Below are 22,612 nucleotides of genomic sequence, written 5' to 3' on the forward strand. Positions count from 1 at the left end.
TCATATCATTATTTTCTTTAGAATGGGGCATTGATGCACAGATTTTTTTCCATCTATCTGACAATTAAAAAAAAAACCCAAAAAACAGAGATGAGACAAATTCTAGTAAAATAGAAAGAATTCCTATTTACAGCCAAGGCCTGTCTATACTAACTGCTTAGTGTTGACAAGCTAAGGTGTGGAATGTACCATAACAGCTATGCTAGTAATGCTTCAGTGAGATTTTAAAATTGAGTGAATATGGGTTGTTTTCTTTTTTCTTGAACTGCCAGTTGATGCTCACTAATGTTCTAAACTTGTACTGCTTTTCACCTTGTAATTTGTATAGCCATATGGAAAGATAATGATTGCTGTCACTGTCTAGATGTGAACTGGACCATGGAAGTAACAAAATTCAGATACAGCTTTCCCAACACAGCTGCCACCCAAGTAAGCAGCTAGTTAATGGCCAAGCATGTATTCTTGGATGAAGCAGAGTAAAATCCACCCCCACTGCAAAAAGCATCTCTGTGTGCCTCATTTAGGTGCAACAAGCTGTTTTGGTCTGCCTAGATGGTATTCTAAGGCCGAGAGATGCACGTTGACATATTGGAGCTTTCTTCTTCCTTGCAGCTTTGACTTCCAGTCTCACTCCCTGTTCTCAGTATATGTGTACAGTACTTCAAGTTTGTCGACATTATTTCTTACCGTTTTACAACTTTTTTTCTTTGAGGAAACAGCAGGTGCCCAGAATTTCCTTTAGTTACAATGCACTGTAGATAAACAGCTCAGTACTGTGAACCGAGCAAGTACTTGGTTCTTTCTCCAGTGTGGGGGAGCCTGGTTGTAAGTAAATTGTGTTTAAATTGTTCCCATGTAACTGCAGTTGTCACAGAATGAATAGGATGTGATCATTGCAAGGGGCAGAGGCTACTCAAAATGCAGCTCTTTAGTCTTGTAAACAGTTTGCTTGAGATACAATGGAGTCGTCCTAAAGATGTGAACTGATAAGAGTTTGAGAAACATGTCCTACCAAACCACTTACCCTATCTTAGCAAGTTTCTAGGAGGGTTTCAGTGCTCTAGATTAATTTCTGACACATTTCAAGGGTGGCTTTTGACTTGTGTAAACTTAACCTTAAATGAACAAAAGTAATTCAAAAAGCTGGCACTGGCACTATAATGTCTGGTGCAGAGTTTTACTATTGGCTCAGGTTAAACAAGGCAACTGTCCAAAATTCAAGGTAATGCTCAATGCCACACCTGCCATCCAGATAGCTCCAGACAGATGAGGTCATTCTTTGGCATTTACTTGCTTTTAGTTCACTGAGTGTATTCCCAATTTACATACCTAGTGAAGAACACTATTCTCTTGATGGCAAAATTTCTAAGTTAGGTTTGGTTAGCCAAACATGAACCTGGTTAATGTTCCTAGAGGATCTCAGATGCAGGTGCCCAAACCAGATGGATTATAACTAGTCACAAGTTATTTCAGGTTCAGCTTGAAGGCACTTAAACATCAGATTTCTATGCCTGTTACAGTTATTGCAGGTACAACTTTGGAGGACTTTTCTGTGATTCTAAGTTGGCTCTTTTTTTTTTTTTTTTCCCTTCCCACTTGTCACAGCTATTTTGTGAATTCACTGAGCAAGTAGCTGTTGTCTGGTTAATGTGGATCTAATGCAATCTGTCCTTAGAATGGATATGAAATAGGGGAACTGATTAATTTCCACTGCAGTCGAGGTAAACACAGCATGCTCCTGAAGCATGCCAGAGGGTTTTTAAATAGTCCTCCTGAAGCTTGCAGACCATCATCTACGTTATGTATGTAAAGGAAGGATGAAAAGCGAAGCCCATATTTCCTAGGTATGATGTGTAGCTTGTGGAATTTGTTTGAGCATATGTGTACACACCTCATTATGTTAGTCACCCTATAATTACAAAGCCCTCAGTATTTGATGTGTTGCTGGATTCAGCAGCTCAGCTCTGGGGAACCCCAAGGTCTGTCACTGAAATCCTAATGCTTTATCTTATAAGGTTTTTGCTTTGCTTAGGTTTTGAATTATTGTTTGAATCTTCCTAGATTCTTGTACTACTACAAGACATCAAAGGCTGTTTTAAAATTATTACCTTGATCCCTCAGTGTATCACTTGTATACATTTGATATAAGTTTCCAAATCCAATACTGTTTCTTTCTGCAGTGACCTCTGAACCAGGAGTCACATTCTATAGCTCCTTACCTAATTGGTGTGGGAAAAGCGTTAGACAAAGAGCTGTCTGTATAATCTCCCTTCTTTGATTCTCCCATTAGGGATGTGACAATGTATTTGAAGATGTACTGGAAGTCAAATGTATGGAACCTGGCTCTGTATTAGGAAGACAGGAAGGGCCATGTCTAATGCACTTGGCTGAGCCCTGCCTTTCTGTTCCACTGGGCTTCCGTTCTGGCCCTATACCAGCATATGTGCCCAAGTTGCTGCTCACTTGCATTAAGTCAGCTAAGAAGTGCTGCTTTGTTCATCTTAGCAGAGCCTAATGCATTCCTTCTGAGACTCAAAAATAGCCTTCTTCCTAAGCATCATAGCATTCCCTTTAGGATATCCCAATTTTAACAGGTCAGGCCCAGGACTATAAACTGAACTGTAACAAATAGGAAGACTATCTTCTTGTCTTGCTTTGGGGAGCCACAGCTCTAATTTAATTGCTCCCATTCTACCAGTGATTGTTCTTTAACTCTGCCTCTGCCATGTGCCCCTGTAGCATCAGTAGCACATTATCTCTAAAAGAATCAAAGCATTTTAAGCTTTTTTTTTTGAAACTCACAGTACAACAGCTGACAAAAATCAGCACACTTGAGTTTTCTTCCTCTTTGTAAACCCACCTTACTGAACTTAAATGTAAAATGGATAAAGTTCAAATATGTCTAAAATGAAATAATGAAGAAAGAAGTCAGTAAAAATCGATTGCAGCTGGGAGCCATTTTGCTGTTACTTGAAGTAAGCAGCTCAAAAGTGAACTGGATTTGGCAAGAGTATTAAATCTGAAGTGTATTATTAAAATGTTACATACAGGTGATCATAGGAATTGCTCTCACTCTTAAACCATAGGAAGTGTATACTTTCCACTTCAGCAACTGAGTTTAAAATAAATATTGCTTCACACTTTTGAGATTAATCTGCTTTAATACTTAAAAGCTGGTTCCTGAGTAAAAGCTGGCTAAAGAAATAAACAGGATGAGATGCTGCACACAGAGCAATTTCTAGTAACCAGTAAGACTTGGGCTGGTTTTATCTCATCTGAAAAGATGATCCAAAGCTGCTGATAAGATCAGCTTGATAAAGACTGGGGAAGAGGAGGGGGTGGTACTGAGTCTCAGCTACTACAGCTGATGAAGCCTGAGAGCCCAGGGCTGAGGGTACTTAGCCCAAGGCTACTGCGGGTTTTGCATAAGTGCTGCTGCTGAAATGGCTTTCATACCTTCCCCATGTCAGGTATTCCTATTCTCCTCTGGGGCTTGGGAGGCCCTGCTCAAAGCAGTTGGTGAAGTGATCTCACTGAAAATAAAATTCCTTGTAAGTTTTACTTGTTTTCAGCCTAATCAATTCCTTCACACAGTTTATGTTGCAGCACAATGATGTGGCTGTGGTAGCAGCACATTGCTTAAGTTGAGACTTTTTCACAGAACCTAAGACGCAGTTTCCCCTCAAAATAGCTGCAAATTGTGCTATTTTTGACAAATACTGGGGACCCTTGATCTAATTTGACCACCTCAAGGTGAGGCCACATATTCTGTGATATCATACTCTTGGTCTCATTGGGTGGATATTCCTGGAATTCTGAGTCTCAGATGAAAATTATCAATGTTTGTCCTCAAGATCCTTATTTCCTTCTGCCTTTATCATGGTAAAATTCAGTACAGTTGTGACCCAAATTAAGCTTTTCTTTTCAATGTTGTATAAAAATTCCTAAGAAATAGTTAAAACTTCTCAGATTTTAATCACTTTGTCAAGAATAATTCCATGATTGGTGTATGCGCTTCATAACTGTTGACCTGAACTGTACAAATATGGCCCTGTATACTGAAATGTTTACAATCCTGATAAGTAACCACTGAACATTAAACCTCAACTGTTCCATCTTCCAAAACAAGTCACAAATGACATCCTGAAAAATTTTGATGTTTTGAAAAATGCAGGTTCTATTAGAGGGGATGTCTATGTTTGTTTTGATTAGATACTGTAGTTTTAAATGTGTTGAATTAGGGCTCTTCGAGTTGAAGAAGAATTTGTTGGCTACAATGATTACCTAAGGCAGCTATTACTTATACCCTACTTTCCATTTGTTTAGAAAGGTGGAGAACAATATGGGTGGCTGTGGCACCACTTCTTCCATGCTGTGTATCTTAATATTACTATGGACATGTGTACATTAATTTAGTTTTAAGCAGCCTCCCATAGTTATGTGGTTTTGGACTCTTTTTGTTTAAAGTTCACTATTTTTATAGCAAGGGCAGGAAGCAAGTACGTGCCTCTTTTGTCAAATGTTACAGCCATGTTCTTGTATGTGTTTAGACATTAAAATGGACTCTTCAACTACTACTTTTCTGATTTTTGTTTGTTTGTTTGTTGGTTTGGGGTTTTTTTTTGCTGTGAGTATATCACATCAATGTAAGTAATTATTCTGGTTTCTCTCTCCATACTGTATTTATAAATACGGGATTTTGGAGAACAAATTCTAGAAATGTGAATTACTTGTGCATACTTTAAAATTGCATGTATCCCTGCTTGTGTCCTATTATTAAAGTACATGGAACTCTGCCAAACTTTTCTGTATCCTTATTTAATTGGCTATATCTTGCTGCAGCAAAGCATAATTTTAGGGTGTTTCCCAACTATATTTTTTTCTTTCTATGACCTAAGCAACGGTCATGTTCAAGCTCGTGAGCTGGCAGTTTTGCCATATTGATGTAGCTGATTGAGAGCAATTGAGATCAGAATCTGACTCCTTGCCCATTCCCCAAGCAAATGATGGTTCTATATTTGGGTATGGAAACAATCCTGTATTTTCAGGATTGGAAGAGGAGATCTGAGTTGACCTGAACCTCTGCTATTTATCTTTTAGTTTAGTAGCTTCCAGTTTGAAACAAGAAGTATCCTATGTTCCTCAGTTTTCTCTGTGTAAGCAGAACTGGCTAGTGAGTTTTTGCATTTATAAGAAAATTTACTGCACATTAACCAGGGACTTCAATCTCATTCTATCCCCAACAATGTCCTTTTTAGCACTACTTTTTGTGACAGACTTGTTAAATTTATTTTCTGTTTTAGTATGTTCCAGCAGTGAGCAGGCAGTTTTTTCTGCCAAATCTTCATGAAAATCAGTGTGGTGTGGGCCACAGGAAAAATATGGAGGCAGAAACAACATCTGAAAACGGTTGTCACTTATGGAATTGTCTATAGATTGTTTAAGTAGAAAAAGTTATCAAAAAAACCTCAAAGAGAACTGGATCAGCATAGTTTCTCTCCCCACAAAATTTGCCCACATTTCTTTAACCAATTTTTTAATCAAAAGTAGGGATTATAGTGCAGCTATTTCCACTGTAATTATTTTACCTTTGATATAAGTTCCCTTAGGACATGTCTAATAGACTCCCTCAGCTGTCCCCAAGCATAATCCTTCAAACAATCTATTTGCTTTTGGGGGTAATTTGCTGGCAAACTCCACAGGGGTTGCCCTGGCAACAGTTTCCTCATGCAAGGCTCTCATTTTTGCTGCTCAATTTCAAAGCAGGCTTGGAAAATACTCAAATCACTTTCAGTACTACTGTCACTAGTTTGTTTTTGCCTCTTCTATTCTGCTTAGCTGTTTGGCTTCATGTTTCTCTTCTTTCAAAGCCTTGGCTTCCCCATTCCATAACTGTTTAGAGTGGAGACTTTTGCATAGTTGCATTTTAGAGAACAGTTCTTCAACCTTAGATGACACACAAGGCCAACCCTCTGCTAGAAGTCTGTTCTAGCAACCATTTGTAGATGCTACTTGGTTTAAAAAAATGTGAAGAAGAGTGACTGGGTTGAGATTAGTAGACACTCTATAGCCTGGCTTGCCCCTCACACATCTGACATGCCTCTTGTACACAGGTGTGGTTTCTTAGTGTGCAAACACAGTTCATGCCAGAGCTTGCTCCAATTAGGTTTTGCCTAATGTTTTCCTTATCCGGCACTCCCAAATTCCTAATTCTCTCTCCTTCAAGGATACGCTAACCCTTTCATATGCTGGCCTGAGATAGTAATACTCCTCCAGAGTGTCGCTTTTCAGATGAGGTAGCAGACCAACTGTATAGCTCCATGCAAAAGTATTTGTATTAGGTTTGCATGGGATAACACCTGTGAAACCGTAAACCTATGAAATCTGTTTGAGTGCTATAATTAAAGGTAAATCTGTCCGTGTTCAGGAATTTCTTTAGTTAAGCAGGTGAGATGTTTAGTCAGTGTTAGTTAGCATTATGACTTTCTACAGAAAAGCAGAAAGATAATGTGTGTTCTAAGTTTTTCTATCTTATATTTTGTTTCTGTCATATTTCACCTCCACCACCACCTATTCTTTTTGTAGGGTGAAAGGGGATTCCCAGGCTTGGAAGGACAGCCAGGTTTGCCTGGATTTCCAGGACCAGAAGGACCACCTGGTCCAAGAGGCTCAAAGGTAGGTCACAATTCTCTTGAATGGTATGAAGGTGCTGGGCAGTGTTAGCTTAATTGTTGTGGTGATCCTAAGCAATTTCAGAACTCCTGATTATCATTGGCTTAATAGTCAAAATCTTTAGGTGTTGGGATATAACAGGTTTTTCAGTTGATTAGTTTGAATAGCCAGCCAGTGGAAAAAGATTGCTCTGAATTTCCTATCCAGTTCTTTACCTACACAGGTGCTTGCCAGCACTGCCTTTCATTAGGTGCTGCACATTAAGGTCAAAGAACAGGTTTGGTAAGGTGCTGTGATGTAGCTTTGTTAGTCCCTGCACTAAGGAGATCTCGGCTTAGCTGAGCTTAATGATAAGAGCAGAGTTTTGCTCTCAGCTGCCCTGGGGGCTCCTGCCAGGTAGGTAAACTGTTGTTTGCACCTGGTAGCATTCCTGGGATGGGATTCCTGGGTTGGGTTTGGGTGGGGTGATGCAAATGATGGCCTCATTGAACCTGTGTGCAGAGAGCTGAGGAATGCTCCTGGCTTTCCCTGGAGGGGTTCCGTTTATTTCTATTTACTACTGAATTGCCTCCTTACACTCAGATGGTGTAATTCAGCAGTAAAATTCCTCTGAACATATTTGCCTTTAACATACATAAGGATATTCAGTATGTGCCATTTCTTTTATAATTGCTCACAGTATAAACCTAACAAAAGCCCATCAAAAAGAAGCAAAGGAAAAAATAGGCAGGTCATAAGAAAAAAAATAAAGGAGGTCTACACTGAAAGAGAAGATTAATTGGATATAACAAAAGTGAAATGGCATAGGGGTCTTGGACTAGAAACTTTTGCTACACTTTTATTCCAGAAACGCAGTTTTTTAAGATTTTGATGCAGAGTTCTGCGTTGTGATTCTGCGATGACCATAATGCAAAGTAACACTGGTACAGTCTGATCCATGTTGAATCGTGGCTCACAAGGGGCTGCTCTGCCCACAAGGGGCCGCTGGAGGATTCTCCGTGGGAGGGCTGACCCGTGATTGTCAGTGACCTGACAGCAACCTGACAGTGGCCTTAAGGAAAACTTTCCTCGAAGTCATGTTTAATCAGCTGGAACAAATACTTTTCAGCTCAGAGTCCAATGCCAAAAGTTAAAATCATTTTGAATCCTTTAACTCAGGAAATGATAACTACAACTTTAACCCACTTACTGTGAACATGTAAGAGAAAGTTTAGGCTTATTGTTTAATTTGATAGAAAGACAAACTCTAGCTTGAGTGTGGGGTCTTGTTTCTTTTTCTATTTTTGTTTTTTAGGGTGACAATGGTCTTCCAGGGCCTATTGGACCCAAAGGAATCAGAGTAAGTATTGATGCAGTTTTACAGTGTACGTTGGAATAATGAGTAAAGATTGATAGGCATTTGGTGGGTCCTAACAGAAGTGGTGACTGACAAGAAAAAAAATTGACTTAAATCTGAAGAGTAATCTACCCACCAGAGAGATTTGTACTACTTTTTATATTAAATACAAAATAGTATTGCTCATGCAAGCTTACGTATTTTTTGTATTTCATAAACTCTTTAAGGGAGAGCAGTCCCAATATTCATTTGGTCTGATTTGCAATACAGGACCTAAGCAAGTGCCAGTACGTTTTTTTCAATGTATTCTGAAGGAGAGGCAGTATGTCTACAGTCCATACAAGAGAGATGTACTTGTCTGGAAGTCCTTTAGATTTTATGCCTTTGCTTTTTCTGTCACATACCTTAGCTGGTAATAATTGATACATCTCTGACTTCATTGGGCCACATCCATTTTTTACACCATGAGAGTTTATTTATTTCCTCTTTGTATCTATAATCTATTACTTTAGTAGTTCTGCATTGTCTTTTCTATGTTTTTGTGGCTATTTCACTTAAAAATTGGGAAGAACTTTGAATGCTATGTCAACATGTACTGTACTGTTTCAAACACATGGTTACTGTCCTTCTAGGGACCACCAGGGCTTCCTGGGTTTCCCGGAACACCAGGACTTCCTGTGAGTAGGAATGGGCTGTATAGATACAAATCTGTTCCCATTTGGCTTTCAAGCCCAGAAGAGCATCCTGCAATCTAACTCTTTTTTCCTCTTTTCTACTTTAAAGGGATTGCCTGGGCAAGATGGGCCACCAGGACCTCAGGGTATCCCAGGATGCAATGGAACAAAGGTGGAATTCCTTAAAAAATCTTAATGCAACAATAATATAGTAAAGAGCTCTTGTTCTCCTGTCTGTACCAAATAGATGTAGTCTGTCATATGCAACAGTACTTGCTGTTACTGAGTTGTGAAGGTAATTCCAAGATAATTCAGACTTACGCACCCATTTGAGAGAAGGGGTCACGGTCTGCTACTTAAAGCGTAAGTTTTGCCAGAAATTGCCAGCACCAAGGCACAGCATTGTGTGCTCTGCAGCCAATGTAGTTAAACTCTGTTCTAATCCTTACCTATATAAGTTACAGCTGAGAGGTGTGTCTGATAATTAGCTCAGGTGCTGTGTCTCATGGTTGTAGTAAACTTCTGCTACTAAGGAAAACTCATTACTTAATAGTGAGAGTTTTTAATTATTATTTTTTAATATTATATTGAAAATACTGATTCACTGTCCTTGTTGGAGGGAATAATTTTATTCTGATTTGCTACTTAGCTTCACGTTGAGATTGTCCCAGAAGTTGATGTTCTATAACATTCCATGAGTTTTCCATCTCTGTAGTGTAGTACTTTGCCTGGAAGAATGCAGAAACACCTGACTGAGGAAATCTGTTTCCAACAGTTGTATGAATTAACTAAGTGATTATTCTATCTTATTCCAATACAATTTTCTTTTCTGGAGTCTTAAGCTAACAATTACACTAGACTTTTGAATCAAAATTTGTTTATCTGGTTTTGCTATATTTTGGTTTGGTTTCTGCTAATAATTTTCTTAATTCCTAAGGGAGAGCGTGGATTCCCAGGCAGTCCAGGTTTTCCTGGTTTACAAGGGCCTCCTGTAAGTAAAAGATTTCCCAATCTTGTTATCCACTGAAAGACTTCTACTGTGAAAAGTAAAATAAATATCAGCCTCTTTTTGCAGTTTTGCTTTTAATAAACAGGAATTTAAAAAATTTAATCAGAGCATTTTAATTGTCCAAGTGAGTGAGTGAAAGTGAATTTTTCTGCTGCATGCTGTGGTAAAGCTTAAAAACCTCTTTGAATTCTCACATGCTGAAATGCTTTACCACTTGCAGAGAAATACAAATATATGCATATCTGTCAGAGAAGGAAGATCTTGATACTGATATCTCATATATCGAAAGAGTATTACCAGTGATTAATGGGTCAGAAGAACCAGGGTAGGGTGTTTTCAGTATAAAACACAAGGATGTCAGAAGCAAAGTACAAACAGATGTAGTAGACAGGATGGATAATAGGAGGCAAGATAGAAACAAATTGCTAAGAAAGGAAAATATAATCCTTCTAATGCTCAACATTTACTATGGGAGTGCTTCTCTAATTTTTCCATTTGATTCTGAAGTTCAAAAAAATTTATTGTCCTCTGTTCTATATATTGTTCTAAGTTTCTGTCTTTAATGGTTGCCTCATGGTGTAGATCTGATTAGTGATTTGAAAACAACACACCAGTGATTTATTTCTATTGATCTTCCTTTTATTTTTTGTTTCTTTTAAACAAAGGGACCTCCTGGTCTGCCAGGTATGAAGGTGAGTGGTGCTGTACTGTCACGTCCAGGTACTTACCCAACATGTGTGCGCAGTGTGATCTGCCATGAGTAACCTGTTTGTTTCATGAAAGACTACATGCATCCACTGGAACCTGGAGTGACATTCTTGGTGTTTCCAGGCCACTCCAGTGCAGCTAACTGGAAATCGGGTCAGTAGCTTGAAAAGTAGCAGTGTTTCCTGAAGCTGTTTCCTTGGGACTGTGACGCATCAAGTTAACAAAATGTCTACAACACTCAAATGCACCGTTAGTCTGCCTGTGCATACTCAAAACACTCTTAAAGACTAAATAATAGTCACCTAAAATACCCAGTGACAAGAATAGTACAATCTTTTGTTCATATTGAAAATTTTTTTTTGAACTCTGTGCTACATATATGGCCTTTTCTCCTAATGTAGAGTCTCATATCTGATGCTGAACCTTTTATTTTTTAACGGATTTGTTGTGCCTTTGACCGATTAAGCATGGGCCAAAACATCAGTTTTGATTCAAATCTATTTAAGAGGAAACTCAACCCAAAGAATTACACTAATAAACTCCTAAGAGGACAGCATAACACTTACTGGAAAATTGGGACTATTAAACTGAATTGCCTTTCTTTGCTCCTTTTCTTTCCAGTTGTTTTCAAGATATTAAAGGACAATCTCATCAGAATATATACCTTCAAAACAAAGATATTCCCTGAAGTCAATAAGAAACTACTTCAATATGGACCACAAAGCATAATTGTTGTAACAGCACACTCAGCACTAATCTCATGAGCTGGGTCATAAGAAAAAGCTGAATCAGCCCTTTTTTCTGTTGTGTCCTATCCACTGCTTTCACATGAAGCTGGGATGTCTCTTTCGTGAAGAATTTGTGTTTTAATCCCCCAGTCCTTTGGAGTTTTAATCAATGCTGATATCTTTGTGCTAAAGAAACCTTTTAATTGTTGTTAGTCATTTAGAATCGTCATCTCTCAAACAGAGCAATTCTTGGAGAATCTAGTGCTCATATTAAAGTGTACTGCTAGGGTGTAGCATAGCTCAGAGTTTCTTAGAGTCTTAGGAGCCACTATGTACCCTTTGGAGTAAAAATAGGGGTAAGGAATTGTAAAATGCGTTGTTAATTAAAGTCAGCTGTATTTTTTCTAGGGCGAAGCAGGTGAAATAATTACATCCTTGCTGCCAGGACAGAAAGGTGACCCAGGATTTCCAGGTCTTCCAGGGATACCTGTAAGTTGCATAAAGTATTATTAGGCTGTGTTCTGCCAAAAAGATAACATGAAAAGTACTTTTATTGCAGTACAATTGGCAACTTGGTGCTTGGATACATTTTCTTGGAGATGAAGGGCTCACATTTCATGTACCTCCGATTTATGGCTTGAGGGAAGGTGTGTGATTCCATATTGCTCTTAATAGGGTGGCCCACAGAAGCCAGAAAGGTCCCCTGAGCAGGAAGGTAGTATCCAGCAGACAGCAGTACTCAGAGATTTGCTTCTCTGCTTTCCCTGCCTCTTCCCACTTCATAGACATTCTTTGTATCAGTTCTGGAGTTCCCTTCTTCACTCTGTCAGTCACATCTGACATTCCTGGGTATAGCTTCTGTTTTGGGTGGTGGGAAGGAGAGGGTAATGCCTCAGCTGTTCTCCTCATGTTTCCTGACAGTGAAACTCCTAACAGTGTTTGTGCTCTCCCAGCAGTGCTCTGTGAAAACAGCTAGTGACTCCAGGCACTGTACTTCCCCACTGAGCCATTCATTGCTTTAGTGGAAGAACAAAGGGAGCCGAAAATGAGTCTATTGATCTGAACTGGACAGAAGTCAGACTCCCATTTCCTGGTACAGAGACGCAAGCCCCATGCTATTCTGTGACCAGACTGGGCCTGTTAGCATTTCTGGTCCTCTGATCTGTGCTTTCCTATTGTCTGTTTCTGGCTGGAAGGAATCACAAATACTAAGTGTTTTGTTGTTCTCTCTCAGAGCATGAAGAGAAAGGAAGTGCAAAAGTAGTTCAAACAAAAAAGCAGTCCCTTATCCTAGCCAAAGAGATGCATTGATTTTAAAAGCAGAACTCTCCTAACATGACGTACGCTCCTTTAGGCTTTTCCCCAAGGACAGATTGGTAGGTTAGTGGTCAGCTACATTGATTTGACATGTATGGGGTGCCAGCTGTTGGGGTTATTTTAGCTTAAAGCTCTCATTGGGGTTTTGTTTGTTTGTTTGTTTTATAAAAAGGTGCTTCTCATGGCCTCCTCCCCTTCCTCAACAGGGTCCACCTGGTTCCATGGGAATACCAGGTCCAATTGGCCCTCCAGGGCCCCCAGGTTTGACAGTAAGTTTCTTTAACCTGTTGCTCATAAAGCCTTAAATGGGACAGTAACTACTTCATTTCAGGTTCTCAGAGGCAGGTCAGTAAAGTGCAGAGATCATGATAGTCAGGACTTGGTATGAGGACAGCAGCAACCATGCATTCAGTTCAGCCTGGAGCTGTTGCTATGCACATTTTAATAAGATACTTCTAAAACATCCTGTTTCCAGACATCTTTTTGCTTTAGATTGTGCTGAATTGTTGTGCAGGCTTCTTAGTTGTGTGAAACATAAGACAAGATTTGCCTTATTTAGACTATGATGTTTAATACCCGACTGTTTAATTTCATTTTATGGTCTCACTTAATTGAAGAACTAGTTTCTTACATATTTATCAAGTTGAATAGCATGAGTTTGCAAAGGCAGGCAATGTGCATTGTCAGCATGGAGATAATTCACAGGAATCAAAGCCGCAACTTTATTGGGGGGCTTTTTTCTACAGGGGTTTGTAAAGTGCTTTTAAGTGACTTGGTTTTTGGTTTCCTTTTTCAATAGGGACCTCCTGGTCCACCAGGGCTGACAGGACCCAAGGTATTGGCTTTCTCATATTGATGGTGCTGGTGGACTGTTTTCTTTCTCCTTGTAACTTCTAAGGGCTGATGAGTTGTACTTTTTGCAGGGTAATATGGGTTTGAATTTCCAAGGACCCAAAGGTGAAAAAGTGAGTCAGTGATCACATAATATTTTTACTTATTACTTTCAAAATACTTATGCTTGCCATTTTTGCTTGTATTGCCTGTAATGAACTGCATCTTCCTACACATTAGGGTGAACAAGGTCTTCAGGGACCTCCAGGGCCACCAGGACAAATTGGAGAACAGAAAAGACCAAATGACATTGAGTTTCAGAAAGGAGATCAGGTGAGTGGGACACTACACCTGTCTGCAGTGAGCGTGTGATCAAGCTGCAGCCTCTGTTATGCTCACATCTTTTTTACTGCAGAGGTTTTATTTTTTTTCTCAGAGTACTGATATTCCAGGCTTGAGTACTTTTCCTTTAATAGAAAGCATGCCAGTCATATTAGTTGTTACTTCCCTTAGTAAAATAACTATTCAAAAGAAACTCTCTTAAAGGCAGTTCACAATAACATTAAAAGCAGCTAAAATACTGCCATTCCTTTGACACCCAAAATTGCAATTTTCAAAGCAGTCTGGGGATTCAGATTCCTACTAATTAACCAGTTGTGTCATCCATTGTGAAGAAGTCTTTGAAAAATTTTAATTCAATTTCTTCTTTTTTTATTATTAGTGGTGCCCAAAAGATCTTGATGCCCAAGATCTTTATTCCTTGTGGTCTGAATAAAGTGCTTTCCCTGTTTCTGGCATCTCAAAAGTGAATCAGTCATATTGTTACAAACAAGCTCAAAATACTGGTTTGATTTGTATGGATCCCTCCCTACCCATAAATGCGAGAAGGTCATTGGGAGAGTTAGCATTTAAAAGTTAGTACATTTTTTTCCTCTTTCCTTTTCACTGAGGAACATTCTGTAGTACTGTTTAATTCTGGGTGCCATAGACAGTCTGAGCAAAACCAGCAGGATCATGGGTGTGTGGATGTCACATTTTCCTTGAAGTTTGTGATATTCTCAAATATCACCCTGAGTAATAGAAGAGTTGAGGTAGATACTTCGAGGAAAAAGTGTTGAGTGATCATTTTTGTGCTCTGATTATTTTGCAAATGATACCGTAGTAACTGAAATTTTAACTATTTGTTTCTCCATTGGTTTTTGGATCAATTTCTTCCTTTCCATCTTCTTATCTTGGGAAATGTGTCAGAGAAAGCTTTGAGACATAGCAGTATTTTATTTTAGTAAGGTGTAGGGCAATTCTGCCCTTCATCTTGATCAAAATCATTTGTTACTTGTCCTTTCAGAAGAGCATTAAGCACCACTAAGGCATTAACTAGAACTAGGTGCTGGTGTACACTTGCAGTGCACAGTCATCCTAGAAAGGTCTCTGGTTTTGTCTGTAACTGGGTGATAGAACAGAAAGTAAAGAGCAGCATTGTGTGTCCTTATAATTCTAAGAAAACACAAGGTGACATTTTGACCGCACTATTGTTGAAGCAAAAATTCATCTGATTTTATTGGGGTCAGAGTAATTTGCTTCTGTCATCAGGGACCCCTGAAGGACTAATTATACTGGCACTAATTTGTGTAAATGTACAAAGTAAAAGCATTCTACCTACATTCCTTTTAAAGCACTAAGAATTATAAACACTGAGTGCATTGCCTATGACCAACATTTATAATGATTTCCAAGTTTGCAAATCGGTTTTTATTTCAACAAAGTTTATGCTTCGTAGAACACAATCAGTAAAACTATCAACATTGCAGTTACTTGTTTGTGAAATGCACGTGGAGTTCTGGTGTGTACCTTCACCTATGATCTCTGACTAAAATTAAGTTTGTAGATGGATTTGAGTCTGGGATGACTCCAAGAAAGTAATGGAAACTGCACAGAAACTTTTTGTGGATTCAGTAGCATGTAACTTTTCTTTGGGTTAATGGTGAAAAGATTTAGTAACTTATACAAAGGTGTAATAAGACAAAATAGGAATGAGAACTTTTTAACACAATGATCTTGTGACACTTTTCTGACAAACACACTTTGATCTTGATGGCCTCTCAATTTCAACAGTTACCAATAATCTAATGGCTGTTGCTCCTGTAATTTCAGCAGGATCTGGCATCTGTTTGTTCTTTCTTCCTTTTTTCCTTTCTTCTCTTTACTACTGGATAGCACCTTCAGGCCACCAAACCAGCTACTGCAGTGCATGCAGGAGACAGTTGTGCTTTTAGTGGAATGAATCATCTAAATAAACACGATGAACAGTTAATAAAATTTATAGATTCACTTTAAATTCCACACAAAGAAAGAATAAATATGAGCTTTATAACTTGGAATCTAAATGATAGCAATAATATCCTATTTAAGAAAAAGTCAACTGAGCTGCTAGAGTCATGGAGGCTTTAATCCTCTTTTTCTCTGCCCATGCTTGACAGGGTATTCCAGGTGATCCAGGCCCACCAGGACTTCCTGGGCCACCAGGCCCTCCTGTGAGTAGAATTTAGTTCTAGTTTGTTGCATCTGTATCAGAACTATAGCTTCATTCCACTCTGGCTTGCGGGCTCAGTTTAAGATGATGTTTGTGTGTCCAGGGTCTTCCCGGTGGTGTAAAAGGTGAGAAAGGTGAGCAAGGAGAACCAGGCAAAAGAGTAAGTAGTCTGTTTAACCAAAGATTTATCTTTCAGTTCATTGTTATCTTTGACAATTAAGCAAATGTGGGGCCATCAGCTTATGGGTAAGAGACTACATTTTTTTTCTCTCTATAACCTGGTAACTTGTAGATGGCACACAGGGCTCATAACAGTGCTCCTAGCTATGGCTCTAATTCTAATGATAGAATTATCTACATGTAGATCTTAGTTTGGGGGGCAAGAGAAAATAGTTTATATTATGTGGTTAACATATGAAAACCTTTAAAGTGGTTGGACTGCATGTCTGAAGCAGCAGTTTTGTTTCCTTTTAGAAAGGGTTTTCATTCAGTTTGCTATGTACTGGGCTGCCAAGCAGCATGAGATTGCTGTGTGTGTATATATATAAATAAAAGCTGGTTTGCTTGTGAGCAAAACCAAGTCTCTGAACACTGTTAAGATCAAAAGTAGTCCATTTGTCACTTTCCAAGAGACTGCCTCAATTTATGTGCTATCTGGGGAGGGCACGAGATAGTTTTATCTAGGGATAGCAAGAGTCACTTTGTTCCCGACCAGATTTAAATCAATGCTGGAATTTAAATGTACTTGGATATCACAACTTGGAAAAGCTGAAGAAGATTGTAGAAGTGCTAAGAAATAGGATAAAAATAACATGGACTGGACCAACAAAGAAAAGAGGCTGTAACCAGCTCAAAGCATTCAGTATCTTCACGTCCACAGCTTCTGAGTGCATTGTTTCATCAATAAAATGGGCCCCTTTGAAAACCAAGACGCAAGTTCTACTCGAGTTAATTGGGCAATATACAAACACTGTTTAGAAACATGCTGGTAGTAGGTTTTCCAATTTCCATAGGAAATAAATACACTGGAAACTGTTTGGTACTCCAGATAAGTGTTTGGTACTCCTTAGTTGCTGAGATGTATAGAAGGGCTTTGATTTGTCTCTTTTAAAGAACATAAAAATCAGATTTACCAAGCCAAAAGTCTCATCATATTTTGAGTAGATTTTGAATTGTTGCTTCTCTCTGCAACAGTGAATGGGAACCACATAAATTTGCAATTATCTGAAAGGATAAAAGTCCTGAGGGGATATGTCAGATGCCTTTTGCCAAAAGCTTGTTTACCAGTATTTTTGGTTTTATTACTCTGGATCTGGGCACGTTGCATACTTGAAGTGCAGTTTTGCTGTTAAGTTACTTTAAAGTTGCATTTTAGGGCTCCATATGATTTGATGAGGCTCAAAGCCATTATAGATATATTCATAAAAATGTCAGTCTACGTATTCAAGCATATAGCTCTGCACATTCGCAGGGTATCTTAAAAGCTCAGTTTTGAGAGTTAGAGCTCATCACCAGTGAAAACAAACTCTACAAATCACATTATACTCTGATTCACTAAATCTGTGAGGTCTTATCAACGTCTCAATGAATGAAAGCTGATCTCCATACTGAAGAAGGTTCACTAGGTGAAGTTCAATCACCTGCTCTAGTTCTGTTCCAGCAGGTGCCCCCAGACATGGCTTCTGTAACTCTGATGATAAAGTGCCATTTGTCTGCCCAGTGAATGGTTTGGAATAAAGTGAAGCTTGCCCTGCTTTTATTACAGCAATGACAAATCTGTTCAGCAAGAATATATATTTTAGAAGTCACTTCTTTGAACAGAAGTTCATCTTATATTTTCATAGATACTATTGAGAAAATTGGGTTGATTTAAAGGAGAGTTAAAATTCAAACACAAAGTTTTATTTAGTTTCACTGGTCACATTATACTAATTTCCTAATTAAATATAGTGTTCTACTATTTAGGGAGTTAGGATCTGTTTTCCAAATACAGAATTTCTCTAATGCTAAAATAAAGGGAGTAGTAAACACAATGAATCAGCAGTAGTTAACTGGAGATCATTTTGTGTTGTATTCACCCAGCATTTCTCTGAGACTGTCATGGTTTTGTGCTCTGGTTTTCAAAATGGAAATCTCAGTTTAGGTAACTCCATTGATTATGGCTGATGTCTTTGTGTTGTCCCAAGGACTGCATTCTTGATAGTTTGGTTTACTGAATAATGGGAAACAAGTAACATAGTTTCAATAAGAATTCTTCACCACTGAAGCATTTTATTTCAATGCATATTTGTCTTTGAAGGGAAAGCCTGGCAAAGATGGAGAACCTGGTCAGCCTGGTAGAGATGTGAGTAATTCATATGTTTTTAGTTTAAGCAGACTCTCTATAAGCTTTTCTTTTGGTATTTTGGAGAAGATCTTAGTGTGATTATATTTCCCTTTTCTTGAAGGGTTTACCTGGTGGGCCTGGAATAAACGGTGCTCCAGGAAGAGATGGTGAAAAGGTATGCCAGGATTTTTGTCAGTATTGCTGTAATGGATTGAAAATTTGCCATCACTGAGTTCATTTCTGCCTGAGTAGTAATTGCATTGCCTATGCTATTACACTGTTGAGGAATATTTGCAATAATTGATGTACTGCTGCACCATATTAGAAATGCTCTTAATTTCATTGGTAGGGTGAAAAAGGTGATATGGGTCCCCCTGGTCCTCCTGGAATTGTAAGTTGCTGATCCTTTATTTTCTTCTGCATTTGGTTGACAGTGTTGTTTTATTGTAGCTCTTGGCTGACTGAGAGTCCTGTCTCTGGGTACCACACCAAGAGCACCAGAAAATGTTTCATATATACACTAACAGAAACAAGTGTTTCCTACTTTCAATATCAATTCTGTACTCTGGGATTTGTTAGGTTACAAACAAAGGCTAGACTGTAACCTCAGACCAGCAGGATTGAGTCAGCCTCACTGAAGCCTGTTGTAACTGCTGGCTTGGCAGGCAAACAGCTTCCTATTGGGGAGTGCTCTTTACTGGAATTTTCCCTGGTAATTCAATGGAGTGGGAAAAGCATCCTGTCATTGGCATAAGGTTCAAAGTATGTTGAACTTTCCCTCCCTCACATCTCTCTATGATTCCAATGACTCTTTTCTTGGCAAGTAGTTTCACATGAGCATGAAACATTTACAGGTTGTTCCAAGACCAGGCATTGATGCAACAGTGGGACCAAAAGGTAGCAAAGGATTGCCAGGAGTTCCAGGAGCCAAAGGGGAGCGTGGGTTCTCTGGTAGGCCAGGACCACCTGGCTTGCCAGGATCTCCAGGTAGGAGTGCAAGCTTTAAATTAAGCTGTATGGTCAAACATGTGATTGGATATTTGGCTTCACAGTCTCTACACACTCCTTTTAACAGAAGGTAGAATATTCAGAGCTACTTTTAAGCTTCAAGGGTAGTCTTGAACTTCTGGGGATAGTGTGAGGAATTCTCAACATTCATTGCCCTTGCTGTGGTGAACTGAGGATGCTATTCAGATACTAGCTTAATACTCCTAGGGGTAATTATCTCATATCACTTATCTATACTATATGTTGTCCATTGCATTACACAGAGAAAGTTTTGTGTACCACAAGTCTGGTAGGAGATTATTTGAGTCTACAGTGGGAGTGAGCAGTGACACCTATATGTGCTTCTTTCATTAGTCTTGGTTTGTTTTGGGTTTTTTTCCTCATCATAAACTTAGTTGTTGAATCTCAATTTTTCAAAGAAACACCTCTAAAAATGTGAAATGTATATCATTGTCATCCTTGCAAAAATGTGATGTAAGCCATTAAGCTAGCAAGGAACTAAGTCCTTCCCATCTTAGGGACCACTACTGTTGGACCTCCTGGCCCACCTGGCTTACCTGGTGAGAGAGGACAGAAGGGAGATCCAGGTTTACCTGGGGTTTCTATTCCTGGGCAACCAGGAGTTGAAGGACCACCAGGACCACCAGGACCACCAGGTCCCCCAGGGCCACCTGCTCCATCTGTTGCTCCTGGTAAGTGATGATCACATGAACAACAAGCAGATCACACAAACAGCAAGCAGAAGAGACTAAACAGCTTTGACATTTGCTTACGTTTGGGTTTCTGTTTGTTTGCTTGTTTGTGTTTTTTAAATTCCACCTCCAAAGATGTCATTTATCAGCAGCTGAAGTCCATGAGATTCTATTTCTATACATTCTCCTAGTTGCTCCCATTGCAAATCAAAACATCTGTAGGAGAACCTTAGGCTTAAGATACAGAATTTGTTCCCTACTAAGAGTTGTGATAGATAGCAGGAGAGTCAAAAGTGTAACTTTTCACAGAATTCCAGTTTCATTTCATAAATATTCTAGTGTATAGATCACATGAAATTAGCTTCGGAGTGGACACTTTGGATGAAAGCACTTAGCTCTCTTTTTGGTATAGGGAGAGTGGGGAATGGCAGATGGAATGTAAGAACTGGAAAGCTGCAGTGGAGAGGGGCTAACATGGTTCAGGGGGGAATTTAGTGTCTAGATGACATTAGCATCTGAAGTGCCCTTGCTCTGATGATGATTCATAAAAACATGCTTATGACATGAGGCTGAATATCAGAATGAAGTGTAGAGCTGGAATTATGTAGGCTGTGGGAAGCAGTGGGAGATGGTTGAGGTTGTAAAGAATTTATGATCGTTGTGTATTATCACTGTTTCCTTTTGAGATTGAATTACATGTGTGGGTTTTCACGAGCAGTCCTGTCTGAATTGCCAAAATGTTTGGTCTGTGATTATGATTAGAATATCTACACAAATACATTTTTGTACTGAATACATGTATTTGGTGTTGCTGTCAGTCTAACACAAATAGATAATAAAACCTCTCATGATGCTCCTTAGGTGATGGGTTATGTGAGCAAGGGCCACCAGGTCCTCCAGGAATTCCAGGACAACAAGGTTTTACAGGGGAGCGAGGCCAAAAAGGTGCAGTGTCATGGCTATATTTTCTATTTTTCTCTTTTTTTGGAAGCTTGGTAACAAATGAAAAGACTGCATTACATAATGGTTAACGGTGCCCTTCCTGGTAGGGTTGAGTGCAGATATTTTATGTCTCTGAATAAGAAACCTGTTTGCTTTGAGTGTAGGATACTACTTCACCTAATATTAAAGCATAGTATTGACTGAGGGCACAACCAATGTCTAGCATGGATCTTAAATAAAGTAAAATGGAACTTGAGGCAGACAGAAACTGGGTACTTTGTAATAGTACTGGCCAAGTCTGTGTGAAAATGTTTTCTAGTTCATGAATAAATTTGAAATTTTTTATGGAAAACAGCATTAAAATTATAAATACAAGATTCCTAATTTGAGTTGGTCAGTCTGCAGTGGGTTTGTTTGTTAAGCAAAACAGAGTCATATTTAATATATATCCTTGTTTCCAAAAAGACAACCTTGCAATGAGGATGCTGATATGGGTAAGTGAGAATCTTTTCCTAGCCCAACCATGGACATCATGACTTTAGACATCTCACTTAATTTTGTACTCTCTTCAAAGAGAAATATTTTTTCTCATGGAGACTGTAAGGATTAGCTAATTAACCTAAATTAAATGCTCAAATATTTCACTGATGAATGTCACATAAGTCTGTATGTGAAGGAAATTCCTAAGCTTCTTGAAACAAATCTTTTTGTTCTAATTAAATACTTTTAGTCTATTTTCAAATCAATAAAACATTCCCAGTATTTATTTTACACTCTTGGAGTTTAATTAAGTTTGGAATTCTGGTGTATGTATTTTAGAGTTATGGTTAGAAGTGTCAAGTACCTACTTTAAAATAGGACATTTCTGCTGAGAAAACAAAAGTCCATGGTTCTATTTTCTATTTTTGAAAGCATTGATTTTGTTTTAATTATTTTGCACTGCCATACTGTCATAAATGCATTCTGATCATAGCTAATATTGGTTGTCTGACTCCAAGCCACCAAAAAGCTTCAGTTTAACTTGTGGGTGCAGGGGGGGAGGTTTCTAATATTTAAGCAGTAATTATTTGAAGTAGTCACTTTGAACCTGGTATTATAGATTAGTAGCAAGAAAACAGTTGCTGTTGTGCTTAATTCTTTTAATATTTTCTAAAACCTGATGTTCAAGTAAGTTTTTCAATGCAAATCTTTTTAGGTGATCGAGGAGACACATGCTTCAACTGCATAGGAACTGGAGTAACTGGTCCTCCTGGGGAGAGAGGACCACCAGGACCTCCAGGTAGTCCAGGTAGGGCTACAGTCTTCACTAGTTTGCTTAATATGTTCCATAAAGTCACTTTTTTATCAGCGTGTCTGTATACAATGGTAACAATATATTGTGTACAAGTTCAAATGTGCATTTGTCAGCTCCAGTGCAGAGTTGGTACGTGTTGTATTTTGCGCAGTTGGAAAGGAACAAGATGGGCATGTGTAAAACAAACACTCATTCTCTGAAAATCTAGTATTTGAAAAGTATTTCTCTGTTCAAATACAGCTTGCAAGCATTCTGCATATTGAAGGTTTAGGGTCTGCTGTAGATTTAACTGAGAGAGAAAAATTAACTTCTACTACTGCTATTCCTGGAGTAATGAAGAAGCTGAAGCCTTTTAAAAGCATTCTATTTTTTGGTGCTACTGTTTCAACTTAGAGTAACAAATTTGTTTCTGCTGAAATAAAATGAAGCTCTCAAAAAAAAAGAGTAAACTTTGTCCGGTTTTAAAGCAACTTAGCCATTATCAATGAAATATCATGCTTGATACTGCAGCCTCTCCAGATTTGTTTTTCTTTTATGTTTTTCTG

General features: G+C 38.6%; 1 protein-coding gene across 1 annotated transcript in view; it reads left to right on the plus strand.

Annotated features, from left to right (window-relative positions):
* COL4A5 (collagen type IV alpha 5 chain) overlaps positions 1-22,612 on the plus strand; it is a 75,578-nt gene that overhangs the window by 22,751 nt on the left and 30,215 nt on the right. Inside the window, exons 3-22 of the mRNA XM_014886554.2 lie at positions 6,586-6,675; positions 7,967-8,011; positions 8,641-8,685; positions 8,792-8,854; positions 9,620-9,673; positions 10,357-10,383; positions 11,536-11,616; positions 12,651-12,713; positions 13,244-13,279; positions 13,368-13,409; positions 13,516-13,608; positions 15,753-15,806; positions 15,909-15,965; positions 18,105-18,149; positions 18,253-18,306; positions 18,481-18,522; positions 18,986-19,118; positions 19,658-19,831; positions 20,693-20,776; positions 21,969-22,061. Coding sequence (XP_014742040.2) covers positions 6,586-6,675; positions 7,967-8,011; positions 8,641-8,685; positions 8,792-8,854; positions 9,620-9,673; positions 10,357-10,383; positions 11,536-11,616; positions 12,651-12,713; positions 13,244-13,279; positions 13,368-13,409; positions 13,516-13,608; positions 15,753-15,806; positions 15,909-15,965; positions 18,105-18,149; positions 18,253-18,306; positions 18,481-18,522; positions 18,986-19,118; positions 19,658-19,831; positions 20,693-20,776; positions 21,969-22,061 — 1,375 coding nt within the window. The remainder of the gene's footprint in view (positions 1-6,585; positions 6,676-7,966; positions 8,012-8,640; positions 8,686-8,791; positions 8,855-9,619; positions 9,674-10,356; positions 10,384-11,535; positions 11,617-12,650; positions 12,714-13,243; positions 13,280-13,367; positions 13,410-13,515; positions 13,609-15,752; positions 15,807-15,908; positions 15,966-18,104; positions 18,150-18,252; positions 18,307-18,480; positions 18,523-18,985; positions 19,119-19,657; positions 19,832-20,692; positions 20,777-21,968; positions 22,062-22,612) is intronic.

Source organism: Sturnus vulgaris, chromosome 14 (assembly GCF_052056855.1).
Source record: "Sturnus vulgaris isolate bStuVul1 chromosome 14, bStuVul1.hap1, whole genome shotgun sequence".
Taxonomy (NCBI): domain Eukaryota; kingdom Metazoa; phylum Chordata; class Aves; order Passeriformes; family Sturnidae; genus Sturnus; species Sturnus vulgaris.